This window comes from Papilio machaon, chromosome 4, assembly GCF_912999745.1.
Source record: "Papilio machaon chromosome 4, ilPapMach1.1, whole genome shotgun sequence".
NCBI lineage: Eukaryota > Metazoa > Arthropoda > Insecta > Lepidoptera > Papilionidae > Papilio > Papilio machaon.
The window spans coordinates 8,296,961-8,312,177 of record NC_059989.1 but is presented as its reverse complement, the minus strand read 5'-3'; the positions used below and the strand labels follow the sequence as shown (position 1 = coordinate 8,312,177).

The 15,217-nt window shown below is 34.7% G+C and overlaps 1 protein-coding gene across 1 annotated transcript in view; it reads right to left on the bottom strand.

Moving 5' to 3' along the window:
- LOC106720757 (serine/threonine-protein kinase NLK) overlaps window positions 1-15,217 on the bottom strand; it is a 94,529-nt gene that overhangs the window by 28,966 nt on the left and 50,346 nt on the right. Inside the window, 2 exon segments of the mRNA XM_014515533.2 lie at window positions 8,716-8,771; window positions 10,767-10,896. Coding sequence (XP_014371019.2) covers window positions 8,716-8,771; window positions 10,767-10,896 — 186 coding nt within the window.

The following is a 15,217-nucleotide window of genomic DNA, read 5'->3' as shown; positions in this document are numbered from 1 at the left end:
TCAAATTAAGAATTATATAATTTTTGGTTCATATGGTAATTTACACATTTCAGAAGCATGGTATCGTACTGTATCAAAAATTGATATGATCTGTCCGTGTTATGGTTGCGGAGGGGGTCTAGACGCGTGGAGCGCAAGTAAACCATAAACGGCAATCGAGCCATTATAAATACCCTAGCCAAGTCCACATTTATGCGCGGTCACTTACACCGCTAACCATTTTTATCTGTGCACGGCTCTCATATTATAAATAGGGATGGAAGTCATAATATGATTAATTACCTTTAACTGAATAAGGAGGAAGTGAGGCGAGAGTAATGTTTCTAAATTTTATTATACGAAAAAACACACGCACTAATATTTTTGCGTAGTGTAAATGAATATTACAGCCTGAATTATTATGGAAAAAATCATGTTTTAATAATAGTTTGATCATTGAAACATCTTGTGTAATGCAATTTTATCGTTTCATAACAACTTATAATTTAGACTCATACATTTCATGCCCGACTTACAGAGACGTTTGCGCACATGTATTAACATTTGTCCAAGCGGTTTGACCGATTTTGTAGAGAAAATTGTTGTTAGATATGTACGTATTATCCCCAGAGTGTCATCAAAAATGCTACTTACAAATTTTCTTTAATACACTAAACACATCTAAATACGAGATTTTTATGGTACAACAAATTGCATAGGAAAAATATAAAAAAAATATTCTAACAAGAAATACATTAATTATATTCTAAATGTATAATATAATATAATATACATGATTATGTTTTATGTGAATAAACACGTTGCTGGTCTCAAATCGACGCCGATAAGTCGCAAGACGACTGACAACGAACGCCAACGAGCTTGGTGGGATCATGAATCACGGCGTGTTTTCACATCAGTAAACAAGGGAATATTAAATAAGCGGCAATGCTTCTTAAACTACTTGGTCACGAGAACAATAAAATAACTTCTTTATTTCTTTTTGTTATTACACAATCAACTATTCACTCTACAATCATGATAATTTTGATGAAACGATTGCATATGTTATAAACATTCTAGACATTTTGAATTAAACTCTATAGTAATTATTGTGTGCTGAAATACTAACATTTCTTTATATCTTCGCCATCCAATAAAATACCCGGTCGGGAGCATGAGTGCTTTATTAATGTGCTTCTTATTATAACGTATGAAGATATCCTGGAGCGATCAATGCGGGCGTATTGGCTGGGCCGCGACGTGCCATGAATCAACGCCAACACTTATCGCTCGAGATTCAATCAGTTTTATAAAAGATGTACTCTTAACATAATGAAGGCCAAAATTAACAGATTTTCTTAATGTTTAGCTATCTCTGAATTTTAACATCCCCTTGAAACAACATTAATTAGAATTTTTTTTAACAATACACATACGCGATTACATAATTTTTCTAATACTCTAAACTTTTAAGTCCAAAGGGTAAACTGCATTTTAACCTTTCTTTGACGATCTTCAAGAATTATCTTCAGTCCCCGTATATTTTTTTTTTTCTGACGTTGTCAGTTAGTTCAAGGGACTAAAGATAGTATCAAAACTGTAGATAGAACTTACAGTTTCGGTACTACCCCCGGTCCATAGAACTTCTGGAAACTTAATTCTTACTTCTAATGAATATGCACCATTTATAAACTTGAGCGGCGTCGACATCTGACATTCTTCGAGTTACAAATTTTTCTTACGTTCTCTTCTAACATGATTTAGACGGCACTGAGTTCAAGGGACTAAAGATAGTACCAAAACTGTAGATAGAACTTACAGTTTCGGTGCTACCCTCGGCCCATAGAACATTTCTGGGCATTAACACACTCAAGAAGTAGAATGGTGACAATGTTTGGCCTTTGCTTATTTGCAGTTACAATTCACATTTAAGATGTGTTCATATATCACTTCGTCAACAGTCAAACATGTCCAAAATGAAAAAAAAAATCACGCATATAAATAATATATGTTGGATGTCACCACGAAGAGAGATAAAGAAGTCAATTTCGAGTTTATTTAATTTTTTTGCATTTGTCAACACAAAACAGCATGTTTGACATTTGACTCACTTCGGTTGCTCATTATAAATCCAACAACAACTCATTCAATGAAAGAAATACATAACAGATATACAAAAAAAATACTGTCCAGTTAGCATAATGAAGATAATAAAAAAGTAAAAAAATATTATGTCCCCTTTATTAGTAAGATTCATTGGTGTTTTAATCACATTAGTAGATAAGCAAATGAAGTCTTATTTTTGCATTTCTCTAAAATTGTTCAATGTTTCTTTCTTAGTTTTAGATATAGTAATTACCGCTATATGTGACAAAGTCAATGACATAGTTGACGCAATCAAACACCGGAGCTCGCGCTAATAGGCTATAGCTGTGCGGTGAAGGTCAAGACATCGACACAGCTCTGATTGATGCCTAAATTTGTGTGGAAACCTTTCAAGCGCAAGTCTCGTGACGGGATGACCTTTTGACTTTCAATCAATTCTCTGTCACCCACGGACAGCAGACGGTGGGCCTATCGACCGCACCGGGTACTAGTAACGACCTTTAATTGTAACCAATACCAAGAGAGAATCCGAAAATGGATAAAGGTAATGTAAATGATTGCATTAGAACTTAAACATTAATTGAAGTTGTAACTTTTAATACAAATTTAAATTGTGATAAATCTTCATATCGCTAAATATAACAAATGTGTGAAACAGTAATATTAATGCAACAGAACACGTTCAAAGCGTGACGCGGCGTTATATTAGTACGTGCAACCCACGCCCGCTAATTAGGAAGCGCACGCGCAAGGGCGCTGCACCGCGCACGATGCGCGTGCGACTCGCACGACTCCAGCACACAAAGATGTCACGGAATAACGCGAGGTGGAACAAAGGAACCCAGCAGTTGAACAAAAGAAACTCGTAATGGAACAAAATGAACTGGCAGCGAGACAAAAGAAATGTGCATGGTGCTATCACAATGGTACTATACCCAGTAGTAATACGAGAGGTACAGAGTTGTTTGGAAGCACAAAGGGATGTTATGTTAAATAATGTTCGAGTGAGAAGATTGGAGAGCCGGTTAAAGTGCGAACCATCTATTTTATCTACAAGCGTGAAATACTAATTTTAGTAAAGGACCGTTTTATCTCGGTTCTTTTTATAAATAATCTTAAAATACAAAATACTCCAAAGCTATCATTTTGTTTTATACCAAATATATTAAATTTCCTCAAAAAGTAACATGTCTTCAGAAATAAAAATTAAAAAAAAAACTTGAGAGGTGTCAAGGGACACCCGGATGGAACGAAGTTCCTTTCTATTAATTAGTGAAGGAACCAATGTTTATTCTATGAATAAAAAACTTAAGCCTTCACAAGAAGTACATTTTATTTCTATGAATTTTCGTTATATATTGTCACGTCGTTGCCATGGTGAAGTAGCGCTCATTAAGCTCAGCAAAAAGTGTCGTGACAACTTTTCGTAAGATTTTTTTCCGTCTAGCCCCCTTTCACAACGCGCGATAAGGAACTTCGTTCCAAAAATCAACAGATATATCTATTCTGATTGAAAAGCATGTAAATTGCTTGTCACATCTAGAAGAATTTTACTCAAACAAAATTTACTATAGTTTCACCCTAATAAATCTTATGTCCAATGTAAAAGGGAGCGGAGACGAATGTGCAAAATTCAAAGGTAACTACTAAGAGTTACCAAAATAGCGTCGACAGCGATAATAACACACCGATTATAAGCAATGGGGCGCGGAACCCTAATAATGAAATTCTCCGGACAAAAGCGTCCCGAAAGAACAAAGTTCAATCATCGCGCCGCAGTACTTGCCAACCAACAATTTCCCTTCTTTGTTTCCAAACGCAACTCAAAGACAGCTGCGCCCCAGACGAACGTTCCTCTTTGACTCGCCACAATTTACAGCTCCCTTTTACGACGAAATTAGTTAAATTTATTCGAGACAAGGTATTTTAAAATAAATTAGAGGACACAGTCGGTAACAATATCCATCAAACCGAAGTTAAAACTCGAATGTACTAAAAACTTCCTTTCTTGAAGGAAGTGGATTTGCCGGAGGAAAATATCGCATTGGAAGGGAATATATGCTTATTCTGTGCGTCCCCTCCTCCGTCAATTAAAGGTAGGCAACGCATCAGTAATTGCGGACAGAGGTCGCTTCCCTATTTCGTCGAATTCAGGTGTTTGCTCGCTCGTTTGCGATCTTATGAAATAAAAAAGTACTTGCGATTTAATGGCTTTAATTATAGTTAATTATAATGCAGAAAAATCAAAAGTAAATTACAAGAAACAATTACAGTAAAGAAGATATGCATCAGCCTACTTTTTATAAAAAACGTACAAAAACGTAAAAACAAACGATATATTAAACACACTCATAAATCATACCTAATATTTGAAAATTATTTTACGTAAGAAAAATATATTTCTATCCGAACTCATTTTCCATATAACATAAAAGTATAATTTTCATAGTCGAGTAAAATGAAAATCGCAAATTATGTTTACAACAAGTTCAACAATATTTCGAAAACGAAAACATCAACAACTTGTGAAACAACATGTATAGTAGACAAAATAAGAAATACACACAAATAAAAATCAACTTAATAACGCTATAAAAAGATCACCACAAAATATACACATAATAAAAAAGAGAAAAATTTATGACTACCATAATTTTGAAGTATGTAAAAATGCCAACATTTGATGTCCACATTACAGTTGTAACGTCGAAAACTTAAAATTTATTCAACAAATTTTATAAACGCAACTCGAAAAAATAAGGCTATAATTTAAGATCCATAATATGAACCAACACGGGTATTGTTGCAAATAACCCTCGGCGCGGCGCAAAGAGTAATGAAAGGCTGAGGGGGAAAACACAAAATGGCGGCGCTTCATTTGTCGGAAGCATTTATTTAAATTTAGATGTTACCGGGGACGACGAGCCGCGAGTACAAATTGATCGCCACTCAATAGGTTAAGCCGTGTGTTTCCATTACCAAAACACTTGCGTAAAACATATTGTCATCCCTCTCAAACTCTACGAGAACAACAGAGATGACGATATGTTTTTGTACAAGTGTTTCGGCAGTGGAAACCCACGATGGCAATTGTAAACCTTTACAATTTCCATTAATTATCATGCTTACAATAACTGACCCATTCCGTTTTTCCCAACCCTGTTTGAAAACCTTATAGAAACTAACACATATTGCGCACAAATAAAGAAAATTTGCATACAATATTAATATTTCAAAATTCATATAAATTCAATAAATATGCTTCTTATCTTTTAAATTGATGTAGAATGCTAAAACAAATATTAAGTGCGTTGCTGGAAGTCACAAAAGAAATTGAAACGCAATCATGAAAGTTATTGATTTTTAACAGTGCTTACCTGTAACACGTAGTATTGACGACATAGGATAAACGATGTTGTACGACGCAATTTATTTTATTTGTATTGCCACAACTAAGCATCAACTTTGGCTATGCATCAACTATTTCGCGTTCTAACAGCAGACACTTTTGTTCTAAATCTCTAAGGACATAAATATTAATTGATTTTAATAACTCTCCGCAACAAAATACACGTAATTTCATCTCGATAGCCGTCGAACACTGTACAGGGGTGTAGCTTCGCGTCGACGCCGGGGATGCGGGAGAGGGCGCTCGGAGAGGGAACGAGAGCCAGTCAATATCAATAAATACCTACCTTTTCAATAGGGGATCAGACCGTCTGGGCGGCGGCGAGGGACGAGGGTCTGTTAGCGAGGGACGTAGGGCGGGGTGCGAGGAACGAAGAGCGGGGAGCGAGGGCCAAGGGACGGGAGGTGACGGACGAGGGAGTCGTATTGTATGATGACGTACACCAGATGACGTGCCCTGTGGCTGCGACCCATTAGGAGGGATCATAACATTAATTAAGTTAGGTATCGACAGAAACACATATATTTTTATATTCTTTTATTCTACAAACACATTAGTCTCGTTATTAAACAAACTTCATTAACAATTATCAAATTACACAGCTTACTACTAACACTGAAAATATAAACATGTAAATTAACAATATGTTCATGTATTTTTTTCAGTGATTCAACCAATTTAGCTTATACATCTATCACATATCTAAAACAACTTATAAAGCATGAAACCAATTATGACCGTAACTTATCGTTTTATAATAACATCAATTTAGTAATACATACAGTACATGTAGACGAACCAGGAAACAAGTGCTTTTCAAATTTTTTTTTCAACAGCATCTTAGAGGCAAATATTTCGCTCCCTAACATTTCCTTCCACATTCAAGTCAAACTCTCCTTGTTAAATGCCATTCTTCCTTCCTATAACATACCCATACCATCATTTTGCTGTTTATACCATTGGTGCTATATTTTGACCGTTCAACTCTCGCATTCAATCAAAAATGTGAAGAGCATAAATTAAAAACTAAACAGCGCGCAATGGAAGCTGCAAAAATATTGACGCTCAACTTTCCAGATAACGAATAGAATTCAGAATACACCAATTAATATCTTAAAATATAGTAAACGAGTAATTGAAACAAGTACAAAAAATTACCACCATAATATTCAACAGAAGTCACGGGACTGAAAGCATGCGGCATTTGACAGGTTTAAATAAATTTTTTATTTAAAAGTACCGATATAAAAAAGCGTTTATATCCACGGATTAAAAATAAATCCACCTTGACCACCATTTATCAATGAACGTTACGTCACAAGGATCACTTTAGAATTTCATTATCATTTCACCAACATAGAAACTTATCTTGATAGTAACGAAAAAAATAAATTGTGTAATGCATGCATATCTTTTTTAATATAGACTATAAAGTGTCAGATCGTTATATTTCTACAAAAATAGGACATTCTTTCGAATTTACTACTATTTCTTGTAACTTTCCAACTAAGCTCGAGGACTGCAATAGGCTATGGATTACAATAAAAATCAAATAGCGGAATTTGAACCCTCGAACCCTTTACCGCGCTTCAAATTCAAATTGAGAAATAGAACTATAGCCTCCAAAGTCAAAGGTACAAGTCTTAAAATTGTTTTAACTTAACTTATTTTGATAATTAAGTTGACGCACGGGCTTTAAAAGCAAATAGCGAATTAAACTGCAAAATCTACTACTGCTTTTTGTACTGGTGAAGTAACTAAATTCGTATGTCCAATAACTGTAGTCTATATAGCTGTCGCAGTATAATTAGGAACTAAATAAATTAGAGGGTTAAAAATAGGTGTCAATTAGTTTAAATTTCACGGAGATAAGTCAGTGAAACATTTCATATATGATACCGTTAATTGGTATATAGCCAAAAAACAAATATTAGGTGCTGTCTATTCGGACGGTTCAATTGATGTTTGCAAAGGTGACTTTTTTCAAGCGACACCATTTCCTTAAATATCGAGTTCTAATTGAACTTTTCGAGATAACATTTAATACAAATCAGAAATAGACAATAATAAAAATGGTTCTTCTTTCAGTTATCGCTTGTGACAAATCATTAGACAGTTTGGATGGGTGCGGGTTAGTAGACATAGCGGGCGCGATAAATCGAGACGGTGTCGAAGTATGACGAAATCAGACACCGAGATAGGCGAGGTGAAAAATGTTGGCCCGGCTAGAGCGAGGTGGTCGCCTGAATGATTTGACAGCGTGAAATTGTATCTCACCGTAACATCAATTTCGCCCCCCGTTACCGTGTTTGGCCTGGGATTTTATTACGCGTCCGAGTTTCAATTTATGTTTCTATACGAGTATCGAGATAACGTTTAATTTAAATTATTTGTTTTCAGTTACAATCGAAACCATAAATAACAATAGGTAGATAGAAATTTGTTATCTAATATGTATTTTAAAGTCAAAAAGTAGTACAGGAAATATAACTTTTTCTATGATAATAATATTGATAATTGCCAGCCTCACTTACTTCCCTAGTAATGGTTCCTAATAATGAAAATTCTGACGACCTTATTTTACAATAACCCGAGGCTCAAAAAAAGTATTTTCTTACGATGTTTACTAAAAATATTCAAATTCGCAATTCAGCGATTTAACGCGCAAATAGAATAAAGCATATATAAAAATTAACTTTGTCTAATCTTTATACTCGTTATATCCAATAGAAACGATGACAACTCACATATCGTAATTAACGTGGTTTATTATCAGCTATGATTTGGGAAAATACTAACGATTTCACTGTAACCATAAAGACATTACTAACTAGTAACCTTGCATATCACGCTTAAGATGATTGGTGTTCACAAAATAGACAATAAACCAATGAAGTTAATAGTTTTCGATGTTGTGCGAATAAAAAAATCAACGTCTTTTCCGCATCTAATTTAAAAAAGCCCAACAATTCAATCATTAAATTTAGACGCAGTGTTTTTGCGTCGACATCAGGAGCCACTTTACATTCAAAGTAAGATATAAGTTAGGTGAAGTAAAAGAGGATTCGTTTCGCAGAAACTACATTATAGTGTAGCCCACACGCGGGGGTCAACGTGCCGGACGAGTAAAACAAAGTTGTAGCTTATATCTAAGACACGGTATTTTTAAAAGCGGCAATAAATAAAGCGTCTCGTGAGTTTTTAAGTGAAAAGGATACATTTCCTGGAAAAAGTCGAGGCTGGGCGGCTGCAGGATGTCTAGTGCCGATAGTACCTGTGGATAGAGAACACAAATTAATAACCTAATTTATTAGGAATAATAATTTAAAGTTTAAAGACTACAAAAACAAAATAGCTACATAATACTTTGTTATTTGTAATAGTCGTCTTAAAATTTAAATAAATGATGGTCCCATTGAGAACTAAGTTATATAAAAACCATTCATAATATGTTTATTAAAGCACTGAACAAACTTCAATTTAATTTAACATTTTATAATGGTAGAAAATTAAATCAAAAGATGTCCGTACACCGTATATATTACACAAACTGAAATGTAATTATATCCAAATGCATTCCAACTAAAAAATCAATTTATAACTACCATTCCATTTGTACTACTGGAAAACGCTGTAAATTATGAGTGTGTGTGTATCGCGCATGCGTTAGTGTCACATTTCAGAAAACTATGTCATGACAAACTATAAAAATCCTATGCGGTCAGTAACAAAGAAGAAATTTGTTTCTGGCTATTTTGTGCTTACTTTCTGAACCTACATGGGAAATCGCCATTTCTTGGTAAAATGTTCCCAAAAGGCCATTATCCTAGTAGGTACAATAAAAATTGCTGACATAATCATCGGCGCTCGCTAGTAATAAATAGGACTTCGTTAAGGCTGTGAGAGAACTACTTAGATTATATTAACACTTTGTGGCAAAACCAACGGGAAACTTAACATTGTCCTTTGTGGTATTTTTGCTTTGTATACAACTTTAATATTGTTTTTCTACACTTTTTGTTTGCTCGCAATAATTCAGTGTTTCATTTCCAGGAATGAATCGCGTAAAGTTGAAGTTATTTACAACTTCCTTATAGAAAAATTTACACAAATGTCCTCTGGTTCTAACAAACGTGAAGCGAACACATAGAACGTTGAGTCCTTGTTTAACTTTTCACTAGTCAATAATTATTTATTATAATTTTAACGATTAACTCTACTGTATCATTAAGAAGAGTGTAGACATTTCGCCAAAGACGACTTGATAAATGAGGCTAGATATCGGTTGATTGTACCAATTAATTTTACATTGTTCCAAAGGCGTAATTTTAGTCCTTTTTCTTTTCCCATCTTTTTTCTTATAAGAGAAGGATGGGAAAGAAAAGTGGATTTGATGGAGGAGGGGATATTGAGGAAGGGGAAATATTATCTTTATGTGCTTCGCCTGCTCCGTCGATCAAAAGTAGGCACAGCATGCAGTTGTGGATGTCTATTGGCTTCGTCATTTCTGCGAATTCAGGTGGCCGCTTGCTTGTTTGCCATCTTATTAAAAAAAATAGCAAAATGTTCAAAGAAACATGATTATTTTATCTTGTGAAATTTGTGCGTAATAAAACTAGTGTATTAGCGCTACAAACCGACACATCAGGAGCGACGCGGCAAGCACGGCAGCGAGAGAGCGGCTAAGCCCTAATGAAACCTGAGAGTGACGCGTAATTTGTCGTCACAAAGCAGTCACGCAGTATAATACGGCCCGTCATACTGAGGATCCAATTTTGTCGTTTCAGTGCAAATCCTGTTTATACGCGGCGTTAAATGCGCGCTAACCGCACACAATACACCTCGATCGATAGACACACGGGAAAATGAATAAATTATATGGTCGAGCCGCTTCACAATTATATCTCGATAATGAATGAGCCGCATTATCATGATAAAAGCTCACTCAATAAAATGAAAATGGCGGATGATTGAAAAATTGGCTCCCTTGTGAAGTTTTCGCTTGTTCGGTTCAAAGCGAAAATGCGCAAGTCGGCTGAACTCACATTTTATTATACTGGACAATGCAAAATGTTCACTCAATTCAGTTATTAGGTACATTTGAAATAACACTATGTATTTTTCAGAAATAAGTGTTATGCATGACTGAACTATCGTGAAGTAGACGTGTAAAACACCCCAGTAAAATAAAAATTTAGTACCCAGCAAATTAAAAACCTATATTTGGGTGATTGATGTTGATTCTTAGAGGAGTGTTCGCAGTACTTACATTCTCGTGTTTGAAGAAGCAGAGCATCTTGAGTTCGCGGAAGACGCGCTTGGAGGAGACGAGCGACTGAAACACGTTGGGCAGCTTCTTGAGTGCCACGCGCCGCCCGTCGCGCGGGTCCGTCACCGCCCTGATAATAATCAAAACGTGTTAATAAACATTGACACAAAATATACATTTATATTAGGCTTATTAGGGTTTTCAAAAAAAATTTTGGAAAAGGCATAAAAAAAACTTCGTGAAACTAAACTAGCGTCTTCAACATTAAATGATTGGTAACTAGGAGACATTAAGAAGATGGATACCTTAAACATTAATATCTAAACTATATTGCTAAAATCACACATTAAATTAATTAAATCGTACATTCAGAATGTTGCAAATATTGTCGGAATCATTGATTCATTGCTCATCGCCAAATAAACGTGTCAAGATAGCACTAAAAATCAACTCCTTAAACCGACCACTGCGTTCGCGAACTTAACTAAGTCACGTACTGTCAAACTTGAATCTGAGAAACTGAGTTCGCCTCTGTAAATTAAATCTATCTACATCATAATGAGACCTATGGTCTCATGTTTTGTAAATGTATAATTTAAATGTCTAATTTCAATAGTATTTTTTATTAAACTACTTATTATGTTACGTTTCTGATTAGGATCTATTAACGTTCAATACAACAGACATAAAACTGAATTGATATTAGTGTAGTTAGCAGAGCTTGAATTTTATTATGAAAAGTTATCAAAAAGGGTCAAATTATTAATGCAATAAAAATAAACAGCTCCCAAATGTACCGACGGTTTTATCAAAGCGTCCAAATGCATATTCCAACGTACTTGGACCCTTCCCTGCTCAATAACATGACAGTAATCGCCGGCGGGGCACGATACCATCCGCGCAGGGGAAATGGGGATGCCAGAGCCCGCTACAGCCAAACCCTACGGATTCGCGATATAATCGGTAGCCAGTTAAAAACAAACGACCAACACATTTCTTTGTAACCGTTTCAACATTCGAATCACTTTCAAAATATCTTGCCGTGCTTCTTACTGTTGGTTTCTGAGACCGAATTCTCTATATAAAACATATCATCATCCCTGTTATTATTTTTGACAAAACAAAGATAACAATAAATTATAAACTGGGATTTTGATTTCAGAAACCTATAGTTAATCTCTTTGAAAAAATATATACAATACATCTTACTGCAGTAGAATTTCTCGGTGAAATGATCACAGACTAAGTAAAACTTTTATGTTCGTACAAAGTATAAACACAAGCATTAAAAGGAATTTCTGTTCTACTAAATGCTCCAATGTTGAAGTGTAATTAGCATATCACATTTTTTACAAAATTGCGTTATAGCAACAATGTGATTGATTTAGTAGGCATTTAACATCCCTCTCTTATAAAATCAAGGGCTCGAAAAAAGGGTTTCGTAACTGACATGTAATCATTTTAACCATCGTAGAAAATAAACTCAAATGAACCCATCATGAAGGGCACTCTCTGTTCTTTCTAAAAACTTATACTTTCCTGATCAATGCCTTTTTATTTATTTATGTCATATAATAGGTAGATACACATATTGGAAAAATATTACATTAATGTTTTATATATATAACTAGCTTTTACCCGCGACTCCGTCCGCGCGGAATAAAAAATAGAAAACGGGGTAAAAATTATCCTATGTCCTTTTTCTGGTTCTAAACTACATGCCCACGAATTTTCAGTCAAATCGATTCAGCCGTTCTTGAGTTATAAATAGTGTAACTAACACGACTTTCTATTATATATATATAGATTACAACATTACACACACACACCTTAAAAAATTTTGCAGATTCATTATACTACATACAACCAAAAAAAAAACAATAGACGACATTAATCCCAATTAAAATTTATAAGAAATCTAGACGGTCTGTCGCCGGTTATGTGGACGTGTACACGCACAGTCAGTCACAGACAGTCTCGCACTATCGGGCAGTCAGGCTTGTCACTGAGGCCTCTTAGTATGGTGTTGGGGCTCTCCCGAACTCTGCGTACAGTCATCCGTTTTTTGAACCAATAGCTTTATTTTCATTTGCTTCACGAAGGTGAAATAATAAAAATAGTCGCTACAAAAGTCGGAGTTTCAACATTGAAAACACCTTGGGGCGTAATTTAGAAACAGTGTTTCAGCTCTGCCCGGGGTCACTTAGAATATAGTTACTAACTAACACACTGAAGTACGCTACAACTGGAGTCTAATTTATGCCAAAAGTTTTTAACGTACATACTGCGTACTTAAAAACGTTAATCTCGTATAGAAATTTGAATAAGTTTTCAAGAATTAGGTAATGCAAATAATTTGCTCTTAGACTTAGGATTTGATAATACAGTCATTTGTACAAAAAAGTAATCAATCTTGAATTTCTAATATCGTAACACCTGTTTGGCAACATTATTATCTCTGTTTAATTTTAAGATAAAGAAAGAGATGGCAATTGTTATACCAAGTGTTACTTCAATGAAAACTTACCTAATTCGGCCTGTTTTAGAGTTGGACATTGTGAACAATGACAGGAAATGTGCGGGTCGCGGTGCATTGGTAAAGGTCAATAACTCCCAGGAGCCACGCACCATCATTCAATGTTAATAGCTGTCCGAATGGACACGCAATTGTTAATAGCAATTAATGACTGCGGAATAATTAACGATAACTAGTTTTGGCAACGTTAAATGGAAACATTAAACTGTTGTAACAATGTATACAAAATACTTGTACCTGTTTATTCGAGTTTTTCGAAGGAAACCACTATTTTAACAATATAGAATTTCTGTTTTTTTACATGTCTTTTGTCTAATTATATTCAGAAAGAGTCCCTTAGTTAGTCTACTGTTTAGGTTAACCTTTGATTTTTTTGGTGGTTAATGTCTAGTACTAGATATTAAACTTTCGACTTTTCAGACAGTTCAGTTCAGTATGAGGTAAATTATTTAAAAAAATGATGTGACTTTGTAGTAAGTGTTGTGCGTGCTTACAGCGCTCGGAGACGATTTAGAATGTTTGTATTACGGTTTGTCACGCGTTCACTTTATTATGTTTGGTGTATATTATATTACCCAGCTTTGCTTATTACTAGGAGCATTTCACACCAAACACTAAATGGAAATAGGCCTTTGGCAATAATTTACACATCACAGAACTACATCACTTTGTATTCATTTCGCGAACTCTTACAAAAATTGAGTACTTCTTTTATCTGTAATGTATTTTAATTAATATATATTATAAATAACGTATGTTATAATTAATAATAAATACCTACTAGCAATTTCATATCAAGTTTGATCAAGTTTGATTGACTATCAGCAGATTGGCAAACAAGTTGTTTGAGGAATGTTCGTAAACAATCGATCGAAAATTCCAGAAGCGAGCACTGGCCGTTGAGAAATCACTTGGAATATTCGTCACTACAATTGCATTTTAAATGTGCAACAAATAAAACTTCATAAAGTCTTCACAGAATCAATGAGTTACGAGTGAACTAATCTCTGATGCAATGTAATATGATTCGTTTGACATACATATATTACGGACAACGCAGCTATTTGCTGCGGTCCGTAATATACGTCCGGTGAGTTAAATTTTAGAGAACTAAATTAAGTTTAGGTATTGAATTCAATATAAGCTACCTGAACTATGAGCCTATGAACTGTTACGGACAAAATACAATTTCTAATGTTAAAACCACAGAAAACTATGAAAGGGTTAAATGGTCATTGTGAACCGGCCCTTACTTACGCAGTAGTGTGGAAGCGTGACGCGAGGCTTTACCAACGCACTATCGTATAACTAGATTACAGAGCGTAGTCACCAGGTCCTTCTGTTTACAAAGGTTTCGAGAGCATGGGACCATCTCTGCTATCAGATTGTACTTTGTATTTATGTAACCTTATACATACAGGTGGATTCAAAACTCAAAACAATCTAGTGAAAAAGTGTAAATAAATGAATTAAATAATAAATCGTGCATATATTTAAATGTTAAGTTCTAAAAGTCATTCATTTATTCAGCCTTAAACTAATTTTTAAAGCAATTAAGATACACGTTGCAGTCACGAAGCAACATCGTCAATTTTCATCGTAAGTAATTGTACTGTAATGTACAATCACACTGTATAAATCAACATCGAAATGTACTTCGAGTGTAGTTTAGGTAAAATGGAACACTATAACTTATAACTCTCATAGTTGTATTAGATAAAGATATCGAACCAATTACAATACTAAAGATCATTGACACGCCAACATTTATCACTTAACTTTACGATATAATCACATTAGGAACATTCTTACTTAAAAATTAAAATTTAAAAAGCGCGCATCACCTTCAAATGTAGACAACTGCCAGCTGTAGTACAAGATAGGTAGCGTCTGATTAAACATTACCCATCTTGCC